Raw genomic sequence first — 13996 nt, 5'->3', positions numbered from 1 at the left:
ACGATTGGAGCCATACAGGAGCCTAAATCCGTTCCTTGTGGAACACCGCTATAAAAGCCTATGAAGATTTAAATTAAGACTTTTTAGACATGGAATATGTAGCATTCCTGGTTTCATGTAATATGAATGCACAGGTAGCCAGGTTGGTAGGCAGGCATCTTACGATTGACTTATTTCACATTTTTAAAACGTTCAAACTTTTAGCCACACACTTGATGCATGTGCAACTGTTTGGGGACTACAGGATTCTATGTGTGTAGACACCTAGCTAGCGTCTACCAATCGCCTACATGTGAGGGGGTTTAGGGAACATTGTAGCATCCAATTCTGTAGGTGAGGCTTTCAGATCTCTAAATTGTAGCTACAGAAAATAACCTGAGTTACACTCTCCCCATGTAAACTGCTCTATGAAACTTGTGTACACGTTGGTCACATGGTGCGCCACCCACCACCACAAGTAAACTCTCAACCTGTGGGAACCAGTGAACATCACAACCACAAAACTTGCACAATGTTTGGTTGCCCGTGAATAAGATGGAGGAGTTAGACTGCTGAGAAGGCTGCATTAGTTTTAATAACATCCAAGACAACATCTTAAGGTAGTAAGTGTTCTTTAGTGTTTTTGGACATTAATGATATATATATATATGTATTTAATATCTTTATTTTTTTAACCTTATCTGACAGTATTCTTGTGTGGGAATTTTACAGGGTGGACTGAGTAAATTTGGCCTTATTACTTCACGTAAGAGCTTTCTCAGCCTTTTGGCTCCTGTGGTTAAAAGGTACATGGCTCCAAATCTTAGCAGAGTCCCTGAAGAACCCAGGTTGTTATGAGTGCAACAGGAGGGAAGAAGGAACGATCACTCACACGTTTACATAAAAAACAAAAGACAGTAAGAACAACAAAAATGCACATGAGGTCAATTAGGAGGTGAAGCTATAGATCCTAAGTCACATGCGTTAGACTCTTATTGTTGGTTATGGTTATTTTTTTAGCTCCTTTGGGAAATTAACTGGTTCAGTTATATTTTATTTTATCCAATTAATTGGATGTTCAGAATAATTGATTTAAAAAGGCAGAGATATGATGCATCATCCCCATTGCAAACTAGTAAATGATAAATTAACTTCAGCTTAACGAAGACTGGCATGCAAACATACATGTAGGCAAGACCGCACGGTACATACAACATGCACACATGATGTTCAGGGCAAGAAAGCTTGTAAACTTAACAGTGGATGATTTCTTTTATCTAAACTGTAATCTTCTCCGTCTCAACTCCCTTTGTCTGCAGATTTTCTATTTGGAAATGAAAGTAGTTCAGCAGCAGTTTTCATTTCTAAATAATTATCTCTGATAAGAAGATGAACGCATTCAAGTTCGATTCAGTGCTCAGTGAAGTGTGTGTGTGTATGTCACATCTGAACCGGATGACTCGCACCTAATGAGAGAAAACCCATTAATCCACTTCTAACATTACGACAAATGTTTAAAACGGCGCCCGTTAGTGACATCATTACCCCCCACCCCCCATTTTACAATGTTACAGCATCGTTCCTGAATAATTTAATCAGTGTGACATATTCAAAACTGATTCACTGAACTGTGATTATTCATGCTCAGTGGCTTGAATCCTTCGCTGGGAAGATGACTAATGCTGTCTGAGTCACTCTGCTGCGAATCTGAGTGCCCATGAATTATGGATGTTTCTAATCACCAGCACAGAGAGGAAGTGAGGAGGGAGAGTATAAACTCACAACATACCAGCAGACACGCACACACTCATGTTCACACAAACACACAACCATGTGCACACCTGGAGATATAAAGTGACTCTGCAATAATTACACATCTGACAGGTGGGAGGACAAGATGTCAATCAAAGAGTTAGTCACGGGAGAAGACAATGTAATCAGGGTCGTGATCCTTTCATTTCCATTGTTGAAAAAAGTTAGGACTTCTTTAAGATGGAGAAAAACTTTTTTTCAAAGGCAACATTTGGTTTCATGTTCTCATAAAAAATATCTCCTGTGTCTGAAAATGACAACAACCACATGAGATTAAACATTTTCACAACTTCTTGTTTAAAACAGGGTTTCTGCAGGTTTCAATTGATTAATTGTAGACTTTTTAAGACCATAATGAGTGAAAAATTAAGACCTATGCCAAGTATGACAATTATGAAGGAATATCAGAGTCCCATAATTACTTACAATTCCCCATAACTGGAGATTAAGTGAAGTAGCTGAGTAGAGAATAATCCGTATAAACGTAACATTATAATATATTCAAGACATTTAAAGGCACGAAATTCAGATAGTTACATTTTAATGTGTTTTGGACTGGTTAAGACCCCGCAGAAACCCTGTCAAATGAAACAGAATCAATGACAACCCCTAAGAGACGTTCAACCACAGTACACAATTTGATCCATTCTCCATATGAAGCAACCTAAAGGAGTTGAGCTAAAAGGAGGAAATCAGAGGAAAACATCACAACTACTAAAACACCTACAAAAGTAAAAAATACAAGCAAATCTTCAAAAGAGGTATGACCCCATGGATGTTTACGGTTTGGTTTGAGAAGCTTGTGAGTCAGTCTCTCCCACAGACTATTCTCTCTGTTGTGGACAGGATTAAACAAACAGAACGAGGGATGAGGGGAACACAGCGGTTTTTAAGATGAGAAGATGCTGAATCAGCTTCATGTTGCTGAAACCTCTGTGTCCCCATCTGCACTTTAACCTACAACACCGAGGGAGAAAACAGCCCCAGCGAACTTAAACTTCACACCAACTCAAAATGCCGCCTGTGTGCAACAGCTGTGGAAGTAAAGAAGAAGGAATAGCTCACAAAGGGTCTGGGGGAGAGGTTTGAGGTCATTGTGGTTACCTGTGGATCCACAGGGCGGTGCATGACGGGCGCCTCCGATGCCGGGTTCCCGTTGGGGTGGGAAGACTCGGAGCGCGGCGGCACTGGAGGCTGCGGTGGTTTGGTCTGAGCTGCCTGAGGAGAACCCTGGATGTTCTTCCGGTATCGCTCATCAGCCTAAGGAGGACACACGCACAGATGAGGGACGTGCACGTATAACAGCGGCATTAGCAGTTGTTGGAGAGCACAGGTCAGTGTGTGTCAGTACATAAAGAGCAGGGTGAGTGGAAAAGAAGCCATCAGACGCTACGGTTTGTTAAGACATGATTTCTACCAGCGGGAGTAGGATGAGCACTTTAGAAAAAGTCATCAAAGCGGTACATCAAAGGCAGCAATTTTATTGTTGCCACAATATTCCCACATCCCTGCTAGTACGACAACTGCACCATGACCAGCAAAGAGTGTCATGCATCTGTCATGAGGAGGAAGGTTAGGACACACACCGAGGTCCAGGACACTGAGGGAACCAATCACTGTGTTCGTGTATCTTGAGAGTTTGCACCTCCGCCAGGGAGGTTAATGTATGTTAACGCCCCCAACTGTTGGTTGGTAAGAATGTTTGTTTGCTTGCCTTGACCAAGTGCCATTTATTGAAAGCCATAAAAGTTAATTCCAGGCAAGTTAAATGTTATGTTTATTCTCTGAAGGATTATACAGAAACTACTGAGGGAACAGATTTCTACGAAACTTCTACGAAACGGGCCGAGAAACAGCCAAATACCTTTCGGTGTAAATCGAAGGGGGTGGATCTTTTTCTTTTTTATATTGCCAGGTTGAGTGTTTTTTGTTTCTTTTACATTTTGAGATTTCCCAGGGAATAGTTCATAGATCTTGATGAATGATATCAGGTACATTTAGAGGACTGATGTGTGTGTAATTTGGTGCAGCTTGACTGAATTTAGGGCAACTGTTGGGCCTTAGCAGCGCCGGTGCCATTCTAGATGGAAAATTTCCCATGAAGCCATCAATCAAGAAATGCTCTTCATCTAGAGGTATAGCTTTAAAGAAGCTGCCCAAATTTAGTCCAACGTCACTGGAAAATCTACACGAGGAGTTTAGATAGAGACATTAACACGTTGTAGTCACAAAGCATCAGTGCATCCCACACCAGCAGCTTGGCCATCGCCATGTACACACAGAACACCCCAGGCAGTGGGAGTGAGTACACACAAGCAGAGGAAAGCATTCTACAGGAGTCAGTGTGACGACGTCGAGCTTCGAGGGTTCACCTCTCTGACACACTCAGAGTCAGGGGCGGGGCCTTGCAGGTCAACGTCTGTAGTTTTCTCCAGACTGTGGTTTTGACCGGGCCACGTCTTCTCAGAGTCAGTGCCCTGCGGTTGTTTTGTCGTATCCGGAGGTTTTACACTATCAGGACCATGGTTCTGTGGGGGTTTGGCGCTCTGTTGCTGTACCGCTTTGCTACTGTCAAGGTTCTGGTTTTGCTGGAGGGACAGCAGATAGGCCTGCTCCTGCTGCAGCTGTCTCTGGAGTTTCTGTGCTTGACGCTGCTCCTCAAGCTCCCGCCATTTATACTCCTGAGTACAGGGAGGGTCACATTGAGCTAAAACGTTCCCACAACATTTGGGTTAATACTTAAATTGTTTGGGGCCCCTTTGGTGTAACCTCAGATATTCAAATATTCACACATATACATATAGGCAGAGTCTCAAGTCCACCTGAGAGCACTGGGGTTGTATTCCGCCGCCAACCAGTGCAGGTTCTGTGTACATATTTTGACATACATTCTTTTTTCCAGATTCATATATGGTCGGTATGTTCTTTGACACACTCAGGAAACAAAACAAGCACCAAATCATAAAAATGCTTTGTTAGGCCACCTTGACCTTGACATTTGACCTTGGCTACCAAAATCCTATGAGTTAATCCTTGAGTGAATGTTTGTGCCAAATGTGAAAGGATTCCTTCACGGCGAAGGATCACCTTCACAGGGCAAAAAACCTTGACCACCAAATTCTATTCAGTTCATCCACCGGCATGGAGGCATAAAGAAAACTGCAGTTTTATCTGGATTAAACTATTATAGTTTAAAGACGTGGTATTGCATCAGTATCTGGCGATGTCCGACCTGTTTTTTTCAGCAGTGTCTGAGAAAGTATTGGTATTGGAACATCTAAATTTAAGTTATCTTATAGAGACATATTATGATATAATGCATGTTCATCAGAACTGCCTTCTTCTAACAGATGAGGCCCAATCCTTACAGTGCTAAAAATGGTGCTGCAGGGTTTTTATTTTATTATATATAAGCAGAGGGTAAAGTCCAAACAAAACATTAATAACTTTAGTGAGACTTGTGCTTTCTTTGAAAAGCGAAACATGAAATTAAATCCTGCTCCCAACCGCAGCAACGTCTGTTGGAGCACTTAACTTTGCTCAAAACCAATCGAACCACAGAAATATTAAGACCATGATGGTTTTTACGAGTTTTGATACTTTACCAGAGGCTGCATCTATATATAGCAAAACACAGTTTAATCAAAAGGATCAAATTTCTTTTAAATCTTTACAAAGCAAATGTTGAACACGTTAATACGTCTCTAAGTGTAAGTGCAGCCAAACATGATGTAAGGGAAACATGTTGCTTTCATAGTAAAGTTTATGAATGTTGACAGAGTAGGAACTGGACAGAGCAGCCGATGATAAAGCGAATGTGTGAAGCGTGGAAGTAGGAATACGAGTAGTCATATCCTTTCATTATGTGAATATCCTCTGTGATCCCTGAGGAGGAGAATCCTTTAAAAATAAAAACAAAAAAACAGCGAGTCATACAAACCCCCTCTTCCTGTTGGATGACATCACCATCGCTGAGAGGCCCAGTAAACAACCCCGAGAAATAAACCTGAGAAGACTTATTATGTTTTGACCTCAGCTGTTAATGGCTCCCATGGGATCTACAAACACCGTGAGGCGGATCCAAAAACTTGATCGGTTTCGAGTCGAAGGAAAACTGAAGCAGGAAAGTTTGTGTAACGGAGGAATAATAAGTACCTGCATTATGAAACTTAACAACCTGGAAGTTATAGAAACATTCAAAAAAACAACCACTGGGACTCAATAACAGATGGAATAATATTAAGAATACAGATTAATAGAGGCAGAGGGGAAAGACAGAGAAGAATCTATTTGAAGAAAGACATGGGAGATGAATGTAGGAGGTAGGATAGGGGCCAATTTTACGAATTTCTAAATTTTCATGGGGAAAAAAGATGTAAATATGATTTAAACAAGGCAGACACTTACCAGCAGCATGGCCTGTTCATGGAGCAGCTGCTGCTGCAGGATCTCCAGGTGCCTCTGCTCCTCTTCCAGCTGGCGACGGATGTACTCCTGAGAGTCAAACACAGCCGTGCACAAGAGCTCAAAGTCAGAAAAGAGCAAATTACATTCAGATTATGTGAAAACATAAACTAAGTAAAGATGGACGATGTGACAGTTCCCCAAAAGTTAAGCCAAAGTGCTTAGATAGCTCCCCAGTTCATCTTTCTGATAATCTTTAATTGGTTATTTATTAGTCATGATTGATTAAGTACGCATATCAGGCTCCTACCTGTTCACGGTCGGCTCTCCTCTTTTCCTCATCAGCCCTCCTGCGCTCCTCCTCCTCTTTTCGACGTCGCTCCATCTCCTCGACGCGTCTCTTCTCCTCCTGCTCGCGCCGGCGCTGCTCGCGCTCCTGCTGCCTCCTCATCTCACGCTCACGCCGTTGTTGCTGCAGGTGGACACAGGAAACAAAAAAACCTGTTTAGTGTGATAGCTCTACGTCTTGATTTGTGTGCACTTGAATAAGACATTTATTTTTATTTATTTATATAAGTTTTCATTTTTTCAATTATAATTATTTTTTGGATAAATTATGCAAAGATTTGAATTATGTGCCCTACATGCAGCTTTTGCTTGAACCCATAATTTGATGTTGCTGGAAGTTAAATCTTACACCAGTCACCTAATACGAGTGTTTTTGTGCGTGTCTTGGCAACGCTGGTATAAACAACAAGACCTGTTTTTGTGTATCTGACATTACGACATAACGCTATGGATCATGGTTGAGGCCATTTACATTTCATCCGAGAAAATAGGCAGTTATTATGAACGACTTTCATTCAGCAACATTCCACTACCACCTTCTTTAGTCCCATCCATGAGTCAGGCTGCCAGAGCCGAGAACAAGCCCCAACACGTGATGAGCTGAGGTGTCAAAAGAGCAATAAAATCTATTCCATCAGACCAAACGCTTCCATCATATTCACAAAATGGCAGAATTGTTCCAAGTATTTCACAAGGCTCTTTTCCACTCTTGAGGTTTTCCCCAAGATATTTTTAATGCTAAAATGCTTTACTCAAACACTTTTAATCAGATGAAAAATATTATATTTATCGGTTGATCAATTTGATCAGTTTTTCGTTGTCATATTTTGGAATAAATTAAATATCTTTAGATTCTGAGCTGTACACTTAAACATATATATGTTTTTTAACAATTTTCTTACATTTTGTAACAAAAGGTTAAAAAAAACTTAGATTTTTGATTTGATCACTTTACATTTTTCTCTGTGGAACAAATGCACCCAAACTCACACAGACACTAACGTAAAAGGAGCAAAGCTATAAGAGATAAGGACTATTTACAGATAAAAAAAGGGTTTTACAAAACCAGATCCAGATAATTGGCGGATTAACAGAAACTGCTTAATGAAAATAAATGTTTGACTCAGTCCTGAAACTTAAAAATGAATACTGCTACTGTAGGGTTAAAGCAGATGAATTTCGAGTGCTATGTTTTAATTTTTAAACATTCCATCTGTTCATCCGCACGCTGCCAAGGATTTCCAAGTCTTAAACTGTGTCTAGTTCTGTGGATGGATGGTTTTTACTCTGGGGCACATGTGACTGTATTTACCGGTGTAAACATGGAAAATATAAATAAATACAGACACTAGATGAGCTGAAGTGACAGGAAAGTTGTTTAAGATGTCCACATTTCCAACTCTGCCTTAAGACTTCATCATTTAGTCAGAATAATAGTTTAAGCCTGACGAGTGCTTATCTGACGTCTGGTTCTCTAAGCAGACACATGAAGAAATTACACTGATTCCTGTCTGTCAGCGCGTTGTGAAAAGGTGCAGAGGAAGCTGCAGGACATCAGTTTTTTTAGTGGCTTTAGTTTCATGACGCATCAGGTTTGCACTAATTCGCAGCTCCTGAATCCACAGGAGGCGATCCGTCAAAACAGGAGAGCACATGTGCCATGGTATTTCTCTGACATGGCCTGGGTTCAACTGGGGCTTCTAATGTCTGACTCATGTACAAGCACCGTCATGAATCAAAAAAACAGCCCCGAGCTGCAACTGCTGTGGGAAAACACGAGATAAAATATAAACTGCTCATCTCGCTCTGACAGAGGCCTCGCACCTTTGAGGTGTATTTAATATAAATGTGCTCCCTCTCTCTGTTTGAGCACGCTTAAATGTCCCCACTCTCTTCTCTCATTTCACAGTTTCAAATTCCATTTACTTCCTTGTTTAGGTCTCTTTCTCTTCCTTTGCTTTCAGAGAATTTACTTCAGTCCACTTCTGTCTAAATTTATAACCATCTCGCTCCCTCCCTCCTCCTCCTTCCACTTCCCTCTCTCTTCTATCACTGTACATTTTTCTCTGAGGGACAAATGCGCCCAAGCTCACACAGACACTAATGTAAAAGGACCACAGCTCAAAGAGATAAGGGATAATTACAGGGTTTTCATACTCGTCCTCTGGGGACACCGATTAATTTCTATTCTCCGCCGCCCTAAAATTGATTTTGGAGTCTATTATATGAAATAATCAAAATAAAAATCTAACCACGAACCTCTGAGTCACAAGTTACTAATCCTATTACACAGAGATAATGTAAACTATCTGGCTGACTCCCACTGGTTCTCCACACCATCATCGCCGTCACAAACAATGTGACACCAGAGTATCTGTTGGAGCCAAACCAATAAGGATTTTTGGAGGTATTATTCTATTATCTTTATCGGACGATATATATATTAGAAAATAACTTAGGTGATGATTCCTGAGATATCGTTATCAAATCCTTGTGATAAAAGAAATGTCAGTGTAATGATTAATTTAGCTTGAGGTATGAAAAGTCATGTATGAAGCCTGTGGGTTCACCTCCTCCAGCCGTCTCCTCTGCTCCTTCTGCTGCTCTATACGTTTCTGCCTCTCGGCCAGTAGTTGGCGCTTGTATTCCTCCTGCTCGCGGAGCTGCTGCTCCTGGAGGAGCTGTTGGCGGCGCAGAGCCTCCGAGCGCTCCTTGTTCTCCTGTTGCAACCGGATGAAGTCGCGGCGCAAGGTCGACTCACCCGGCACGTTGACGATGGAGCTACGTGGAAGACGTGAGGACAGGAGTCATTGACAGTGGCTTCACTTACATTTTAGTGAAAAAAGAAATGCATGTTGAACATAATGACACTGCACTACATTGCAACGCCAAGTAAAAAAGATATATTTTTTCCACTGCAGTTTTTTATCTTATTTAAGTATTCATTGTTTTTATGTTCTTTGCTCTGGATGTCGTCAGTGAAACTTCTCGAGGACGGCAGTGATTGAGACGAAACTAACCTCGGCTCTCCTTCTTGCTCAGACGCCTCCTCCTCCTCTTCTTCACTGCCACTGTATTCATACTCAGTCTCATCTGTGGAGAACAACACAGGGACATTTACAAGTGGCGTCAAAGTCATTAAAATGATCAAGTGAAAATTGTGCAACAGAACCCCAAAATGTATGTAAAACTTTTGGAAACTTTGAATATCAACAAGCATCATAAAAGTCAAAGTTGCTGAAAAACATAGTTTGCAAAAATACATTTTCCTTCAAGTTCAACAGAAGAAAGCGTTTTATTTTATATACTTATTTTGATTATTTCTAAATAAAAGTATAGTTTTCGAGCCCAACAAATTTGGCTTTTTTTGTAAGGGGTGATGCAGAGTCCATGATTAGGAAGAAAAAATTCTGATGCATTATATATTACATTATATAAATAAAAAAATGATTCCTAACATGTCATTAATTAAAAAGTAAATACAACTAAATATACAGAACTTAAAATATGAATTAAGTACATTTCATTATGAAATATAAACATAAATGCTGTATGTCTGTGAAAGCTCATATTGGCCAACCGATAATTATGTCTGGCTCGTACTCTTTTTTTTATGTCTTTCTCTGCCACTGACAGATATTTTCATCTACTAGTTTAGTTTTGTCTCATACTAACAGATGCTGGATGGTTTTAGAACAGAGTTGTTGTTATTTACAGGATTAAGCTACGTATGAATTCAGTTTCTCATCTGTGACAAACATCCTCTTCCTCCTGGACTCACCCTTCTCGCCCCTCTTCTTCTTGGTTCGGTCGATATGGTCTTTGAGCTGGATGCGGACCTGCCTCTCGTTGGGCTGGTCCCGGATGAAGGGGTGTTTCAGCAGCTGCTCAGTGGGGGGACGTTGAGTGTAATTCTTCACCAGGCAGCCCTCAATGAAGCTGAAGAACTTCTTTGACCTGATAAAGTGTTGAGATGTGTGTGTGTTACATATTCAGCCACATCTGTTCTCTAAGATGGGAAGATACGTTTGACTGAGAGGATAAAGATTAAAAAACTTGACCCACCATTTTTTTGGACTTGAGTCGAGGAGGGGGTTTCTGGGATGAGGAAGAGGGCCTTCCATTGGATGCATGTCACACAGAGCTGAAGGAAACAAAAAGGAAGAAAACAAGTGAGGATCAATACGAACCAAAACACAAGACAAAGGCAAATGAAGAAGATTGTATGCATTTATGAGGCTTTCTTAACAGGGTTATTATTTTTTTTTATTTAAAAACTCCAAAACAAATTGACAAAACAATCTCCAACTAAATGAGTGGTAATACACATGCCCCTGTAAACAGGAAGCTGACTGTATGCTTTGTAGTTGGCTATACATTATGTTATGTATTATGTACGAGAAAAAGCACTGGGACAACTTAAAAGCAGGGAGATGGAACTGTCATTTAAAAGTGTTTTGCATTTTAAGACTCAATCAGGAAGAGAACGTGGGTGTCTGTGTCCATATTTCCAAAAGCATCAGTTTCTGTCTGTCCACGTCTAAACACAACGTCAGAGGTTTTAAAAGTGAAAACAAGGCCAACATAGTTTTGAAAAGGCTCCGTTTCAGAGGTTTTGACGGCAGTCGTCGTGGACGGCAGATGTAAACCATGATGTAAACGTTAGCAAAAGTGATGGGTTTTTTAAACTAAAACTTACTAATGTGGATGTAGCCTTAAATACTATGTGGAAGGTTAAAGGACTAACATGTTATTTTAAAAAGTCTGGTACTTAGTATGGTTGCTTTGAACAGATATGATTGGTCTCTATTTGACTGACAGCCTTGGTCTGGCCACCGTTTTTTAACCCTTCTTCCAAATGTTCTTTCCACTCTCTGCCATCACCAGTTAAATACATTATCAATTTGAACATAATCTTTGTCACAGCTATTATACCAATTCCCCATTGGAACGACTTTTATACTACTTTATACTATGCCAAGCAAACCACCGATAGATTAATGTAACAGTACTTACGAGGAGCTCCTTCAGCCATCTCTATAGCTGTGATTCCACAGGACCACAGGTCACTCTGAAGGACAGAAGATGAGTCAGATGAGTTTGGTGGACATGTTTATCTGCCATGTTTCATTTATGTGTCTATTCCTATTGAGAAAATGTAAAAATGAGCAAGTTTAAACAAAAGTGAAGAATATATAACTTTTAATGGTGATTTCAGAACTTATATCAATATCTCATATCTCTTCCTACCATCCAGCCCCTGTTGTATTATAAAAGAGCAGACTCAGATTTTTCTTTTCTTACCCTGTAGTCATAGGTAGCATCTGGGTTTTCATCACAAGCGATGACCTCTGGAGCCATCCAATATGGGGTCCCGATATGAAGGTTGTTCCTTCGATCCTACCGTCCGATCCAGCTGAGCACTCACACCAAAGTCCACTGAGGAAGAACAGGATCAGGATCAGTTACGACTGAAAACAGTCAACTTACAGGAGTGTTGTGCGTGTGTTATATATTAAAAAGTATACTACGCAAATAAAGTATAAAAATGAAATTATTGGTACATCGGGAACACAGTGACCGTGCTTAATTTATGGATTAAAAATTATGTTCAAAGTCAAACTGCAGGTGTTGGATCCCTTGAAAATGTGACTTTCATATCTCTGATTTAAATCTAATCCTCCAAGCTAAATAAACAAATCAGTTCTTGCCCCTGGTCCTTTGTTAATTCAGATTTAACTTATTTTCTTCTCATGCTGAAATCCCCGAACTCAAGTCCACAGTTCTGGTTGTGTCCTGAGTGTAACGTTTGAGACGCTGCTGTATTTTGAATGCTCTCTTTCGTCTCCATTTAACTGAAATGCAAAGTGATTTATTGTGGCCTCAGAGAAGACATGTGCTTTATACTGCGTGTCACAGGACAGCAATTTAAAAAAAGGTCAGAGGGAGTAAGTTGGTTACAAATAGTAATCTAATCATGCATATTTAGAGAAATCAAAATCAGATAGATGACTGGAAGATTAAGACAAAATGTTGCTTGCTGCTGTTGTATCGAGACAAGATCATTTCCAACATAATGGTCAAAAAATATCTAGAGTGATATTTAGTTTTATAGGACCTACAATCATATGAAACATTATAACACTGGTAATGAAAATGCCCCAGTTGGCACAAGTACGGCGTTGACTCAAATCTGGCGCTGCTGTATTTTTTCCCCCCAGTTCAGACGTCCAGACCCTGGTGCTGGCGCTGTGCACACACAAAAAAAAAAACAAGACGTACCCAGTTTGACCTCAGCGTTTTCAGTCAGCAGCACGTTTTGTCCCTTGATGTCACGGTGGATGACATGATGAGCGTGTAGGTGAGCTAATCCCTGTAGAGATACATGGACACAAGAGTAAATATTACATATTTACAGCTTCTCAGAGCTTTCAGGTCAGAGGGAAAATAGAAAGAGTGAGAACTATCAAAGATGGAAAATTCAAAGATTTCAAAGATCTTGAAACGTGCAACCTTATCTAATAATTCCAGAAATCTCTGTCTGTGTGTATGATCTCAAGAACCGCTTCACACTTGGTGTGTGTCTTGTTAAAGGCCCATGAAGTGCAGTGTATTTATACATGTAATATGTTCTATATTAATATAATAAAATATATTTATGTAATTTTGTGTAATTTTGCGTTTCCTGGTTTTATTTATTATGATGATGATGCTTTATGATTTCCACAACTGGTGATTCTGCCATATAAATACATTTCTGCAGTTTCACTTCTCATTTTCACAAAATGTTTGCCTGATGAAGTTGTAGTAAGGAAATGTTGCATAATACATTCCTGATTGCGAGCTAGACGTTGTGCGGGAGCTCTTTCCCAAGTTTTGATCTACTCGTCAACATCTGACTCTCCCGTTCAGGTTCTGCGTACTGAGTCCAGCTCCACTGAACTTAAACAGGTGAGCAGCTCTTTGTGCAGAAGCAGTGGAGCAGATTCAGTATTTGTGGACTGAGTACAGCTGCGGGTAAATTACTGCAGGTCACTTTTACAGTTTCAGAAAGAAAACTGCAACCAGCGTCACCACAGACCAAACAAACAGCCCGTTACAAACAGGGAGGTTTAGAACAGACACGGCACTAGTTAATAGGGGGATATCGTAGGATTATATCCATGTGTGTAAATACAGGTCACTGATATCAACACAGTGACCCCCCCCCCCCCCCCCCCCCCCCCCCCCCCCCCCCCCCCCCCCCCCCCCCCCCCCCCCCCCCCCCCTACCCCCCCCCCCCCCCCCCCCCCCCCCCCCCCCCCCCCCCCCCCCCCCCCCCCCCCCCCCCCCCCTAGACTACAAAGAGGCAGTAATCTACTGATGATTTTAAATGCACTCTGCTGCCACAGTATATAATCTCTTTTTTTCGCATTACAAGGTCCCGTTGTCTTTGGTTCTGTCTTGTGATGCA

The 13996-nt window shown here is 40.9% G+C and overlaps 1 protein-coding gene across 1 annotated transcript in view; it reads right to left on the bottom strand.

Annotated features, from left to right (window-relative positions):
* LOC117755309 (mitogen-activated protein kinase kinase kinase kinase 4-like) overlaps positions 1-13996 on the bottom strand; it is an 88563-nt gene that overhangs the window by 20910 nt on the left and 53657 nt on the right. The window contains 12 exon segments of the mRNA XM_034574991.1: positions 2896-3051; positions 4164-4472; positions 6199-6285; positions 6506-6667; positions 9114-9324; positions 9564-9636; positions 10325-10500; positions 10609-10687; positions 11560-11614; positions 11848-11940; positions 11942-11982; positions 12826-12916. Of these exon segments, the coding sequence (XP_034430882.1) occupies positions 2896-3051; positions 4164-4472; positions 6199-6285; positions 6506-6667; positions 9114-9324; positions 9564-9636; positions 10325-10500; positions 10609-10687; positions 11560-11614; positions 11848-11940; positions 11942-11982; positions 12826-12916 (1533 nt within the window).

This window comes from Hippoglossus hippoglossus, chromosome 21, assembly GCF_009819705.1.
Source record: "Hippoglossus hippoglossus isolate fHipHip1 chromosome 21, fHipHip1.pri, whole genome shotgun sequence".
NCBI classification, from domain to species: Eukaryota; Metazoa; Chordata; class Actinopteri; order Pleuronectiformes; family Pleuronectidae; genus Hippoglossus; species Hippoglossus hippoglossus.
This window is presented reverse-complemented; position numbering and strand designations above follow the sequence as displayed.